The following is a 14,693-nucleotide window of genomic DNA, read 5'->3' as shown; positions in this document are numbered from 1 at the left end:
ACAGTCAGATTAAGCATAATTCAGAATTCTTTCTTGATTATTTTATCACACTGCCTTGAATAACAGTTCTTCTTATCGTCAGTAAGAAGACTTTCCTTGTCCCCTATGTTTCCAGTTGAATATGTGTATGGTTTACTCATTTGATTTTTAAAATTTTGTTTGTTATTTGTTTCTGATACTTTTTTCTGGAAAGAAATAAATCGATAATAATAAAGTTCAAACATATTCCCTGTTCTATCCCTTTCTTTTCCAGAGATAAACCTTGTCTTGTTGTTGCTTTATATCATGAATGTTAGTATATTTTAGCTTAATATGTATTTATCAACAAACGAGATGCAACTCTTAGTTTTGTTTTTGTTTTTGTTTTGCATTGGCAGGCACCGGAAATCGAACCCAGGACTCTGGCATGACAGGCGAGAATTCTGCCTGCTGAGCCACCGTGGCATGCCCAGTTTTGTGTGTTTTTAAGGCAGTTGTTTATATGTACGTTTTGTACTACACTATAGTATTTGGTTTTGCTTTTTAATGCTAAGGGGGAAAAATGATCTGTTGCTGACAGTGAAGGTTTCATAATAGAAACATGTAATTTATTTAGATCAAATGTTGGCACATTTCTTCTGTAAAGAGCAAGATGATAAATATATTAGACTAGGGGACTATTGGGTCTCTCTCACATGTTCTCAAACCTGCCATCCAAAATGAAGGCAACCTAAGGCAATATATAAATGAATGAACACTGCTGTAATCCAGTAAAACAGTGTTTACAAAAACACATGGGCTACTGGGGAATCCCTGGATACTGTCTCAAATATCAGGGACTCCCAAGTCAATAGGCCAAGGCTTTGATCTTGAGGCTTCCTCTGGTAAAGCCAGTTTCTGTAGTGGAGAACCTAAGCCTACCTGCAGTTATGCCTAAGAGTTAACTTCCAGAAAACCTCTTCTGTTGCTCAGATGTTGGCCTTGCTCTCTCTAAACCCAACTCTGCAAGGAAAATCATTACCTTCCCCCTACATGGGACATGACATTCAGGGGTGATATCTCCCTGGCAATTTGGAACATTACTCCCAGGGACAAGCCTGGCCCTGGCCCTGACACCACAGAATCAACGACACCTTACTTACCAAAAGGGGAAAAAGAAATGATACAAAAATAAGGTATCAATGGCTGAGAGAGTTCTAATAGAGGTGAGAAGCTATTCTGGAGGAGCCTCTTAACCAAGCTTTAGCTAGATACTGCTAATTACCACCCCACCCAAAATCATTCCTGTTACCTAAAGAACACCTAGGGCTGTATCTGACATTGTACAAAAGTTTCATGCACTAAAATTACTTTCCAGAAACCTACGACCTTCAGGAACCTGGTTCCTAGGCCAGATAAATCCTGAAACTCAGACTCTCCAAGAACAAAAACTAGTTCCATCCCCCATCGCATATACTACTTTCCAACGTGAAGCAGAAAGAGCAGAGCCTAAATACTCATAAAGGTTGAGAGGAAGGGTCAAAGGAGGAGGAGTTACAGAAGATAGGCTTTAACAGATGAGCATGACTGCTGAATCATTATATAGATATTTCTTTTAGTCTCCAGTGTCTTGGAGGAGCTAGAAGGAAAAACCGAAAATTGTGGAACAGTAACCCATACCAAACTCTGAAATCTGTTCTATAACTACTTGTAACAATTTTTGCTTTTATGTATATATGTTATATTTCATAATAAAAACTTTTAAAATAATAAAAATAAACAGATAAATAAAAATAAACAGATAAATAAAAGCAGGTGTGCAGGCCCTTGGCAGTAGTTCTGGCTCTAGGTTTAGATAATGATACAGCTCTTCACTTCTAATTCAGAGTTTGACAAACTACAGCCCATGGATTAAATCTGGCCCAGAACCTTTTTTTGTTAATGAAGTCTTACTGGAATCTGTCTGGCCTGACTCATTCATTTGATTAATATCTATGGCTATTTATAAGCTGCATTGGCAGAATTGAGTAGCTAACACATGAACATGTGGACCCACAAACCTAAAGTATTTAATACTTGGCAGTTTTAGAGAAAAAATTTGGCAATCCCTGCTCTGATCTGTTAACATATTGTAGCTGACACTGTTACTTCTGCCTGATACAGTTTTTCTAACAATCTCCATTTTGTTACTTGTCCTTCCCTCTGATAGGGTGACCCTTACAGTTGATTAGTAAGACCAGGTTGATCTGGGCTAATGTTGATTTCAGCTTCCATTACTGCTGATAGGCTAGACCATGGAAATGGGAATAAGGATATGGTGCCATCCTCAACAACTATAAATGGGAGGGGAACCTGCCTAGGTGTTCCACAGGGAAGATTTTTCTTATTTTTAAAAGAGTTTGTTCCATTCTTGAATCTCTTGTTTTCTGTGCAGGTGATCATATTAACAGAAAAAACAAACTTTCTGTCCTTTCTAATATTTAAGCCTTTCATTTCTTTTTCTCAATTTAGTGCATTGGATAGGACCACCAATATAAAGCAGTGAAAGGAGGGTGTTAATGGGCATCTCTGTCTCATGGCCAATACATAAAATTCACCTGCTCTGTTGTCAGACTCTTTCTGGGAGGTAGGAGCACAAAATTATTAACTCATTCATAATTTCAAAGTTGATGACATAAATATGTTCATAGTATTCTTTCATTACCAAAAAAAAGGCTATTTTATTTGTAGGTCACACCTTCCATTAATTCCTTACATTTATTATTTGCATATTTTCTCTTTCTTGTTTCATTTGTTTTGCTACAAATGTGTACATTTTATTGCTCTTTTCACAGACCAAACTTTTGGTATTGTGAACACGTCTCGTCTTTTAAGATTATGTTTTTGAATTTATAGTTCTGAAAAAATTTAAAACTTGATTATTATAAAATCAGTATAGTCAGTCCTTACTTGTCAAACATGGGACCTTAAAAAAAAAGCAGTCTTAATCAGTGGAAAGTTACATTTCTTTGCTTTTTTTTGTTCTTTATATATTTGGTATTGTTTTTTGTTTGTTTTTACTTTCTGTTTCTTTTGTTTTCTTTCTTTATAATTGCTTTTTTTTTTTTTGGTATTCTGTCATATTTAATTACTTTTCCATGTTAGTATCTTGTTATTGCAGTACCATTTGTTGAATTTTTGTTTGTTTTTGTTTGTTTGTTTTGCTTGTTTGTTTTTTTGGGGGGAAGTGCATGGACTAGGAATTGAACCTGGGTCTCCCCCACATGGCAGGCAAGAATTCTACCACTAAACTACCCTTGCACCCCTACAATTGTCTTTTTAAAATGTTTGTCAAAGCATTGAAAAATTTTAATTTTAATTTTAATTCTTTAATTAAAGAATTAAGAATTCTTTAATTCTTAATTTTAATCCTATACATGCAAAGAGAAATGAAAAAAACTAGCAAAACTAATATTTAGTACAGTGTCATTCAGAACATGAGAAACACTGAGAATTAAAGTGTTTTATTTCTGTGTAAAAAACTTATCAGAAATAGTTTTGAACAGTGCTCACCTTCTTTCATCATGTAACTTATGATACAAAGTGAACCTGTGTTTTGTACCTTGTGAATTGTCATATTCCCTTTAAGTTTGGATCAGTTTCCAACATTTTATCCTTTGGTTTTCAATGTTGTGAATATCTACATGTAAAATATCTACATTGTGAAATAACTACATTATGAAGTATCCTTTCATGTGAAGTTTTTGGTGATACCACTTCCTTTTGGCCATCTTGTCATCACACCCACATTCCTCATCTGTGGCTCTTTGTTCACTTTCACTAAGTTCCTCTGACTCTCTAATGGCGACAATGTAAACATTCCCAGAGTCAGCTATTTCTTCTACAGCTCCATTTACATCCAATACTAATTTCACTTCCAGGGTTCTCACTTTTGATATATATCTGTGTTGGATGTATCCTTCTCACTTGTCCATTTTTGTGAAATTTCATGTAAGTTTCAAGAGAAAGAAGCAACACAACTCCGTGCTTTGCCATCTGGGTGTGATCTGAGTGACAAGATTTTATGAGAAGTGGCATGATGTATCACTGATCATGATGAACGTCTGTTGTGACATGATTTGTAGACTGAAGAACTACCAGCAAAGTTTGTGCTTTATACTGTTTTTCACAGTTAACATAGCTTGGTGTTTTGGTTTCCTAAAGCTGACAAAGTGCAGTATACCAGAAATGGACTGACTTTTAACAATGGGGATTTATTAGCTTACAAATTTACAGTACTAAGGCCTTGAAGAATGCCCAAATTAAGGCATCAAAAGGACAGTACCTGAATTCTGAAGACCAGTTACTCACGAGCTTGGGCTCCTCTGTCAGGTAGCAAAGTACATGGCAACATCTGCTGGTCCTTCTCGCCCAGGTTTTGTTGCTTCCCGTTCCTCTGGAGCTTTTTCTCTTAATTTCATCTCTTCTTTATGTGTTTTATCATCTTAAAAAGACTCTAGTAAGAGTATTATGACCCATAATTCAAGAGTACTGAATGAGGTGGGTCACATCTCAGCTGAAATAACCTAATCAATACGTCCCACCTACAATAGGTCAGCCCCCACAGGAATGGATTAAAAGAACATGACCTTTTCTGGGGTACATAACAGCTTCAAACACCACAGTTGGTAACTGAAGTTTAAATGTGGTTATTGAGGGACCAATATTATTTAACCTGTCAAATATTACATCCATGCAAAGTGAGGTTAGGCTGTGTACCTGTAACTAACCATTGCCTAGGTCAAGAATTGGAACCTTGTCAGCATCCCAGTTGTGCTCTGTGAGCTCTGTCCTGATCATAACCTCCACCATCGTATCCAAAGATATGATGGAAAGTAGGCTTTACTTTTAATACTTTTACCATGTGTGCTGGTTTGAATCTTAAATACCCCAGAAAAGCCATGCTTTAATCCTTATCCAATCTTGTGGTGGCAGCTGTTTCTTTTAATCCTGATTCAATACTGTAGGGTGGAAACTTCACAGAAATGTGACATCCCCAATTGTGGGTCTGACCTTTAAATTAAATGAGATGAGACTCCATCCATTTGAGGTGGATCTTGATTAGTTTACTGGAATCCTTTAAAAGAAGAAACGTTTTGAAGAAATCACAGAGCAGATGCAGATGCCTAGAGAACAGTTACTTCAGAGGCACAGATGTTTGAAGATGCTTGGAGTGTTCACAGAGAAAGAAGATGCCTAGCAGATGTCTCCATGTGCCTTCCCATGAGATGGTAAGCAAACCAGAACCCAGAGTTTTGTCCCAGAGTTGTGAGTGGAGGTCCACAGACTTTTAGAGAGGACGCCCAGCTGACATAGGTGATCTGGACAGCATCAGCCTTTTTTGAGTGAAGGTAATCTCTTGTTGGTGCCTTAATTTGGATATTTTCACAGCCTTAGAACTGTAAACTTGCAACTTACTAAATTCCCTTTTTAAAAGCCATTCCAGTCCTGATATATTGCTTTCGGGCAGCTTAACAAAATAATGCATCGTGTGTGCCAGTTTGAGGCTGTTATGTACCCCAGAAAAGCCATGTCTTTTTCCTTATCCAATCTTGTAGGCACAGCCATGTTTGTTTTCATCTTGAGTTAATTTTGTGGGGTGGAAACACTTTGATTGGATTGTTTCCATGGAAATGTGACTCTGCCCTTCAAAGTGGGTCTTGATTAGTTTACTGGAGTCCTTTAAAAGAAAACATTTTGGAGAAAACACAGTTGCTTCAGAGATCATAGATGGAGATGCTTGGAGTGCCAAAGGAGATAACTTAGAGTGCTGACAGAGGGAGCAGATGCCTACACATGAGATTCAGACATTTGGAGAGCAGAACCCAGCAGATGTCTCCATGTGCCTTCCCATGAGATGCTAAGCAAGCCAGAATCCAGAAGGATCCACAGGAGTTGAGAAAGCCATTTGAGCCAGAAGCTGGGAGAAAATGCACATGCCAATTGCATAGCTTCCCATGAGACAGACATCAGCCTTTCTTGAGTCAAGGTATCTTTCTCTGGATGCCTTAGTTTGGACATGTTTATGGTCTTAGAACTGTAAACTTGTAACTTAATAAATTCCCTTTATGGAAGTCGTTCCATTTCTGGTATATTACATTCTGGCAGTATTAGCAAACAAATACCCTGTGAGATTAATTATTCTTAATTATAATTCATTTAGTTTTCCATGTTTTTGACTGTATCTAAGTGGAATTATACATTATGTATTCATTAGTGTCTGCTTTCTTTGTTCAATATTGTGTGTGTGTCATTCATGTTTTCACATATAGTTGTATTTATGTTCTTACGGAAAAGATCACTACACTATTTCTGTAAGGGGCCAGATAAAACATTTTAAGTTTTGCAGGGAACATAGAGTCATTGTCTTGTGTGTGTGTGTGTATGTGTGTAAACACAATTTCTGGCACACAGACTGGTTGTAGTTTGCAGATCCCTTTCTGTAATTCTATAGTTGATCACTTTTTTTGATCTATCATTTGCTTTCTTGGTGGGGATCAATTTTCTTTTTTTAATGTATTTCTACTATTGATATATATTTGTGTCATTTGCCATTTGGAGCTAATACAGATATTGCCGCTGTGAACATTCTTGTTCAGGGGTTGGTTCATTTTGGGGGGAATATATCCAGCGGGAGATTGCTGTGTCTTAGGCTATGCATAACTTTCACCCATATAGATGATGTCAAACAGTTTTCCAATGTGATTGTGGCATTTTGCATTACCTCTAGCATTATACCATTTGTTTTATGGCAAGTGCTTTTTTGTGGTGAAGTTTAAAATATTTTTCAATGTCCTAAACTCATGAAGAGATTCTTCTATTTTGTTAAAGCTTTGTTGATTTTCTTTCCATTGAGATTGACGATTATGAGGGAACTGATTTTTGTGTATGTTGTGAAATGGGGATCAATTTCCATTGATTGATTGATTGATTGATTGATTGTGGGTGCATGGTCCAGGAATTGAACCTGGGTCTCCCACATGGAAGGCAAGCATTCTACCCATTAATTTTTTACATGGATATCCAATTTTCGATTTATTGAAAAGAAGCCCTTTACCCACTCCTCTATAGTGCTGCTTTTGTTACAAATCCAGTCTATATATGCAGGAGTCTGCTTCTGAGCACTTTATTCTGTTCCACTGACCTGTTTACCCTTATGATAATATCATACTGTTCTATTCAATATAACTTTATAATGTGTCCTGATAAACCAGTAGAGAAGTTCAACTTTTTACTCATGTGTCTTACCTACCTGTCGCCCTTTGAATTTCCCTAAACACTATATAATTACTTTGTATTTATACAGAGTATAAAAAATACAATTGAATTTGTATTTCACTGAAAATTAGCACCATTTGGGAGACTTGACATTGTTTATATGCTTAATTTGCTAACTCATCTTCAAGGTCCAAATCTCCATTTAACCATGTTTTAATGTATTTAATCAAATATTACTAGAAAAAAAATTTTCTAGTACATGCTAAAATGTTCTGCAGGTATCTTGAACATAGAATTTTAAAGTATTTTTATGCTCTTCTAAATGGTATTTTGTAAAGCTCTTTTTATATGTTATTTATCACAACTTGTTTTATAAACTCATCAGTTCTAATTTATGCATTGTTTCAGTTTCCCAGCTGCTAAGAGAAATACTGTATGAGTTTGCTTAAACAATGGGAATTTATTGGCTCACAGTTTTAAGACTAGGAGAAGTCCAGAATTGAGAAGTCAGCAAGGCAGTGCTTTCTCCCAGAAGACTGTGGCATTCTGGGCCTGGCTGCTGGGAATCTTTAGTCCTCACCTTTTCTGTCACATGGCAGTGCACATGGCAGTGCACATGGCAGCATCTTTTCCTTTCTCTTCTGGCTTCCATTATTTACTTCCAGCTTCTGGAGGCTTCCTGTGGCTTTTCTGTCTGTCTTTCACTCTGTTTATAAAGAACTCCAGTAATCTAGATTAAAGCCCAGACTGATTTATTTGGGCCAGACCATTACTGTAGGAACATTTTGAAGAGATTTTATTTACAATGGGCCACACCCACTAGAATGCAGACTGAGACCAAGAACATGTCCAGACTGGGGTACAGAGTTCAGAGTTCAATCGTGTACCCCATACAGGACTATATATTATGTTTATTTACATATTATGTATTATGTGTATTCTAATTCTTCATGTATTTGAAACCTCATAAGTATAAATCGTTATCACTGTTGTTTTTCCAGCTAGTACTCATTTAGATTTAAAATCATATTTACCATTTTTTGTCCCTCTTCAGTTCTTCTTACTCTTCTGTTTACATGAGGCATCCTTTTTTTTTTTTGCCTGAAAAACATTTTTTAAGTATTTGCTGTATGGCAGGTCTGTCTTTTTTTGTGGGAAGATCTCTTTATTTCAGTTTTGTCCCTGAAAGATATTTTTCCTGATAAACGTTTATAGGTTGATAGAATACCTTATAGTATACCAAGAGGTAGATGGAAGTGAGAAATTAAATAGGACAATGCTTATGATTTGCTTAGTTCATTGTTCTTCATATTGAGGTGTGTGTTCAGTGGCATGTACAAAGAGATATAGGGGTAGCATGATTTAAAGGGAAAATTCTAGATCCTCTCTGCCCATATCATCTCTTTTCTAAAATTATTTTGTGAGAGAATTATCTGCCATGGAGGCATTGGGCAGTGCTAATTCCCTCTGGCCACCTCCTCTTTTACATTCATGCTTTTTCTATTTCATAGCAGAAAGGACCCCTCCCACACTAGGAGGATCTTATGTTTCATTGGCCCAAGGGGTTAAAGTCTCTGGGCAACTAAATAAAGAAGCCCTTAGAGAATTCAAGGGGCCTTGTGTTAGAGTGAGTACAGCAATGGTGATATATCTGGGCCCAAAGAAAATGTGACACTAAAAGTTAATTTGTTCTTCAACCCTTAGGTCCTGGCTCCAGGAACAAGAGATAACAATTAAATGAAGAAAGGGGAGGTTCCATGACCTAGATATCATCATTTCTGTGGATATTTTTGACCGGAGATAGATTTCTAACCAGAAATCTAGGGTATATCTAGAAGAGACAAGACAATTTCCCAGTGGCTGGCTCTTTCTGGAAACAGAAGAAAATGATCAAGGTGACTTTCAATTTGTTTTATACTTTCCTTAATCTTTAATGGATTTATAGAGTCCTGTAAAAAATCAGATAGGATCTGAAAAGAACTTAGACTCTCCCTTCAGCATCACAGCAAAGTAGGACCAGGAGTATATTGTTCTTAGGATTCCTCCTAAAGGACAAATTAATGTTGGCACTAATGTGACTAGAGGACCTTTGGGTTCCATTAGCTGTCAGCTTACATCTAGTATTTCATAAGATTATACAGTGACTGTGAAGAGAAAGCAGGCAGGTGCTTCAGATGATGCCAGTATTTCCTCACACTTAGGTCTCAGGAAAAATTTGATGATTCTTCCTAGAGGTGAAGGGTAGATGCTGTTTACAATAGCAGCCTTCTAGTAAAGGCAAAAGCAAATTTCCTGTGGATGTTTATCAGAGACCCCTGTTAGAATAGCCAAGTAAATTCACTGGATACAGTTTTTCAGGGAACCAGCACAAGGTCATTCAAATGCCCAGCCTTGTGGCTGTTTAGTTTTATCTAAGAATAAAATTTCAGTGTCCTTAGAAAATGGAACAATCATTGGCTCTCAAACAGTCGTCCACAAATAGGTGGCTGAACTGGGGTCTAAGTACAATTTGGCATTGGGGAGATGCAAGAATGTCATCTGGTAAGGCCTTGAGTTTTTGGGAACTCCGCACTGTTTGCTTTGTAACTCTGCCACATCTCAGAAAATTCAGAATCCTTCCCCCTTTTCAAATCCGGTTCTTACTTGCTTTTCTTTTGTGGCCTTTACTTTTTATAATTATCCAAATGTCTTATGGGTACATTTTAAAAGTAAAAATATAAGCTCCAATGATAAAGTACATATGACAAAGAATTAAATTCCCTACTCCTAACTTCCTTCCTAAGCCCCTCATTCTGTTTTAACAAGTAGTTGGTAATATGTACTTGCTATCACTGAATTTGTGTGTGCATCCGTGAATATGCATGTATTTACAAATGTACGTGTATATATGTACATATCTGAACATAAACACGTCTGTTATGACATTTTTTTGCATAAATGAAATAATTTATGTATAAGAATATAGCAGCCAACCCATTGGTCTAAGATAGTATAATATGGGCATCTAAAGGAATGATGTTTATAGTTGACTGAAGACTATTCACTATATATAATTCCTTTTGTTTATGGCCACAATAAAAAATGAATTTTAATATATGTATAATATTTGGATGAATGATATATAAGATCTCCCATGCATAAATCTTTGCCAACACTTGATATGACTTTATCAAAGTGCATGATTTTCAACATTCTGAATGGTTCAATAGTCTTTTGCCTTGTTTTATTTTGTATTTTCCTAATCATCGATGATGTTTCTTATGTCTTTGTCGGTCAAATGGAGTTCATGTGAAATATCTATCTTATCATTTTTGCATTTAAAAAACTGCTTTCTTACTGATAGAATATGTTACATATTGATCCTTTCTTTTGTGTATTGCAAATTTTTTTTCATTTTTCTTTTCCTTTGTTCATGATACCTTTTTCAATGCAAAAATTTTAATTTTTTCTTGATAGATTTTGACTTGTCTCAAGGATATAATTCATATGTGCCTTTATTGCTTTCATAGATTTTTTTTTTTAATGTTTAGGTCTTTAAACAGGAAAATGTTATTTTTGAGTGTGAAATAGGGTAGGAATCTAAGTTTGCTTTTTCCAAATAGATTTACATCTTAAATGAAATAATTTAGAGCATGATGAAATGAGCAGGTTTAAGAATTTGCAGCCTTTACCAAATCTGCTTTCTTTCATATATAATAATCTTTGTAATAACTTGTGGATAGATTATCGTATCAGTTTTTACTTAGACCTTACCTATGTCAATTTCCCACACTGCCATACTGTAAGACATATTGAGATAGGAGAATTCCAGCTCAGTTGACAAGTGGATCCCAATTCATTCCAGGGGCAGTCAGATCTAGGCTGTATTGCCACAAAATTAGAACCTTGAAGATATTATTCCACTTTTCTGACTTCTACTGACTCGATGGAGAAGTCAGCTGTCAGTAAGTTTTGTCTTTCTTTTGTGGGTAATGTGTCTTCTCTCTGGTTTCTTTCATGATCTTTCCTTTTGCATTTAGTGGTCTATAGCTTTAATATGATGTGTCTAGATGTGGATTTCCTGATTGGGATTTCTTGGTGTTACTAAGCCTGAGTTATAGGGCCTTTAATAGGTTCTGAAAATGTCTCAGTTCTTAGATCTTCATAAATCACTTCTTTGTTACACTATGCTTTCTTTCAAAAACAATGAATAAGTATAGGTTCAACCTTCTCATTCTGCCCTTCTTATTTATTAAACTCCCTTTATGTTTTTCTTTTGTTTGTGTCTCTGTGCCTCATTTTGACTTAAAATACATATTATAGTTCACATATTATCTCTTCAGTGATTCTAAAATGATAATCTTTCTGTTAATATATATGCACATGTGTATGTGCACATATTTATAAACATACAAGTGTGTATATATTCATATATGTACACAAATATATTTAATATATAAGAATTTTTTTCCAAATTTGTTTAATTTTCATTAATAGTTTCTTGTGCTTTATATATGTTTCTGCAGTTATATTTTATTCTGTTCACTAATGAAATGCTTACTAGTGTCCTGTGGTTCTATCATCTCAAGTCTCTTCATATGTGATTCTTGTCGTGGCTGGAAGGCTTAGAGTGAATATTGCAATTTATATCATTTATCCAGATATCATATATTTATCCAGATATCCAGATTTTATTGGCTGGTAAATAGATGTTAAAATTTAAAATGTATACATACCAGATGTTTTTATGTTAGCAAGTATGGCGACATACTACAAATCTTAAACTTTATTGGGTGAATGGATTCCTGTACAATTATAAAATGCTTTATTTGGATTTTACTTGAATACACAACAATGTACTAACAATATAATAGTTTTATAGATGCAGTACATATTGTTAATATGACCAGGACAACTTCATTTACAATCCTTATGTATCAGTAAAAGAGAAACACTCATATAAAATAATTCTTGCATTATTACAGGAATCACTGACATTGGAGGATGTGGTTGTGCCATTCACATGGGAGGAGTGGCAGCTCCTGGACCCTGCTCAGAAGGATTTGTGCCTGGAAGTGATGTTGGAGAACTATAACAATCTGGTATCACTGGGTGAGGACCACCCCACTTGATCACTCAGATAGTGCCCAGTCAGTGGCATTTTCTTTCTCTGCTGTTTAAACTTTGAAGTCACTGCAATGCTCTGAAGTGGTAGATTTTTAGTGCCTCCTTTTATCCTGATAAAAGGATAACTATGTGCTCTCTCTTGAGAGAATAGCCTTTGCTGTGTGGATGTAAAAACTGTCTATCCCTGAGAAGATAGCATTCTCCCATCTTGACATATCCCAATGCAATTTACTATGTGTAAATCCATCATTTCCAATGAACAGGGTATCAAGATAGCAAACCAGATGCACTTTTATATTTGCAACAAGGAAAAGAACCATGGACAATAGAAGAAGAAATCCACAGTCAAATCTGTCCAGGTGAGTGAGTGAGAACCAGGAGAGGGAATGGCCAAGGAAGTCTAGTCATTGCAAAAAGTTGTCACAGATGTAAGGGGGTTTGAGGACACGTAAACAGAATCTCTACGCATGTATCCCTCTCTCCATATCACAATTCCTTTTCTTTTAGGTCTTTACAGAAAATAATACCCCTTTTTCCCTTTTCTTGGGTCCAAACCCCTGTTTATTTATCTAGATAAATTTTTTTGGTTGCCTAGTGATGTTCTTCCTAAGAGTCTGTAATCTTTTCTCTTTGTACTCTGCAGCGTTGTCCTTCAACTACTTTACTGTGAAATTTCACCTTCCAGGCCGCTGTCTAAAAAGACAACTTTGAATTTATCACTGTCTTCTGACTACTGAGCCCTCCCACCCTATTTGTTTACTACTGACTTCTTTTCCTAACATCCAGCTCCACCTTGGTGCTGTGTCCTGACAGTAACCTGGTGGCTCACTGTGCATCTCACTGCTTCCTTAGATTTTCTTCTCTTGCACTCTGAGGTTCTTAATGGTTCTATTTTTCATTTTCTCTGCAGTTCTCTGTATCTTTAAAGGTTTCCTTCATTTTCATAAGTTAAGTAAAATCTTTCTGTTCTGTGGGGGAGACTCCAAAATTGACATCACCCTAATGTTATCCAACATACACTTTAGTTGTATGAATTTTACTTTTCTCCTTGGCAAATGGCCTGTGATTTACCAGTTTTTGATTGGTAAGGAATGAGGAAAACTCTTTCCCCTATCGTATTTTAAAGTTGAGGCTCCTTTAACTGGTATTATCTTGAATGTACTCTACATGCAGAGCTGCCTTCTTAAGGAGCTCTTATTTCTATTGACTTTAACTAGAAAAGACTATTTAAGCATCCTACATTAATTCCAGTCTGAAACAGGTCCGAACTTATGTCTGCCTCAGTTTACATCCTTTACACATTTGCAATTTCTTATTTTTCTTTAGTTGCACTTGAATCTTAACACCGCATTAATTCTGCTAAATATTTTGTTTTCCTATCATACTCTTGCTTCTTGATTTTATCGAGAAAATTCACACACCATGCAATTTGAAAATTTAAGTTATACGATTTATAGTTTGAATTATATAATCATACAGCCACCACCACAATCCACTTTAGAAGATTTTCATTATCCCAAAAAGAAATCCCGGTTTCTCCCTGTCACCCAACCATAGGCAACCACTGACCTACTGTCTGTCTGTCTAGATTTGCCTATTCTGGATATCTCCGATAAATGGAATCATAAAATATGTGGTCCTTGTGTCTGGCTTCTTTCACTTATTATAATGTATTTGAAGATTATTTATAGCTGAATAATATTCCATTATATAGATATCACATTTTATTTATCCATTCATCAACTGATAGACATTTGGGTTATTTCCACTTTTTGGCTTCTTAAGAATCATGCTGCTATGAATTTTTTTTGTATACATATGTTTTCATATTTCTTGGGTATATATGAATTACTAGTTCATATGGTAACTCAGGTTTAACTTTTTGAGGAACAACCATAGTGTTTTCCAAAATGACTGCACCATTTTACATTCCCACCAGTAGTCTATGTGGATGCTAATTTCTCCACATTCTCACCAACAGTTTTTATATCTATCTGTCTTTTTTTATTATAGCCACCACAGTGTGAAAAATATGGTATTTCACTGTGCTTTGTTTTTGGGGGTGCGGTACATGGGTTGGAATTTGAACCCAGGTCTGTTACACGGAAGGCAAGCATTCTACTACCTAGCCACCTGTGCACCTTTTATTGTGCATTTGATTTGCATTTCCCTCATGGCTAATGATGCTGGTCATTTGTATATCTTCTTTGGAGAAATTTCTAGTCAAATCTTTGTCAGTTTTAAAATTGGTAACAAATTGGGTTATTTGTTGTAAGAATTCTTTATATACTCTAGATACAAGTCTATCATTTGCAAATGTTTTCTTTCATTTTGTTGGCTACTTTGAAGCACAAATTTTTAATTTTTTTTTT

At 35.8% G+C, this 14,693-nt stretch overlaps 1 protein-coding gene across 2 annotated transcripts in view; it reads left to right on the top strand.

Annotated features, from left to right (window-relative positions):
* The window catches only part of LOC143658702 (zinc finger protein 613-like), a 28,271-nt gene that overhangs the window by 1,246 nt on the left and 12,332 nt on the right, over positions 1–14,693 (top strand). The window contains exons 2-6 of one of the 2 annotated variants that reach the window (XM_077130889.1): positions 378–483; positions 8,920–9,110; positions 12,180–12,306; positions 12,585–12,680; positions 12,965–13,966. In XM_077130889.1, coding sequence (XP_076987004.1) covers positions 9,102–9,110; positions 12,180–12,306; positions 12,585–12,680; positions 12,965–13,032 — 300 coding nt within the window. In that variant the 5' untranslated portion in view covers positions 378–483; positions 8,920–9,101 and the 3' untranslated portion in view covers positions 13,033–13,966. Of the gene's footprint in view, positions 1–377; positions 484–8,919; positions 9,111–12,179; positions 12,307–12,584; positions 12,681–12,964; positions 13,967–14,693 lie in introns of those variants that run through there. The other variant, XR_013163293.1, reaches the window with a different exon arrangement.

Source organism: Tamandua tetradactyla, chromosome 16, assembly GCF_023851605.1.
Source record: "Tamandua tetradactyla isolate mTamTet1 chromosome 16, mTamTet1.pri, whole genome shotgun sequence".
NCBI lineage: Eukaryota > Metazoa > Chordata > Mammalia > Pilosa > Myrmecophagidae > Tamandua > Tamandua tetradactyla.
This window is presented reverse-complemented; position numbering and strand designations above follow the sequence as displayed.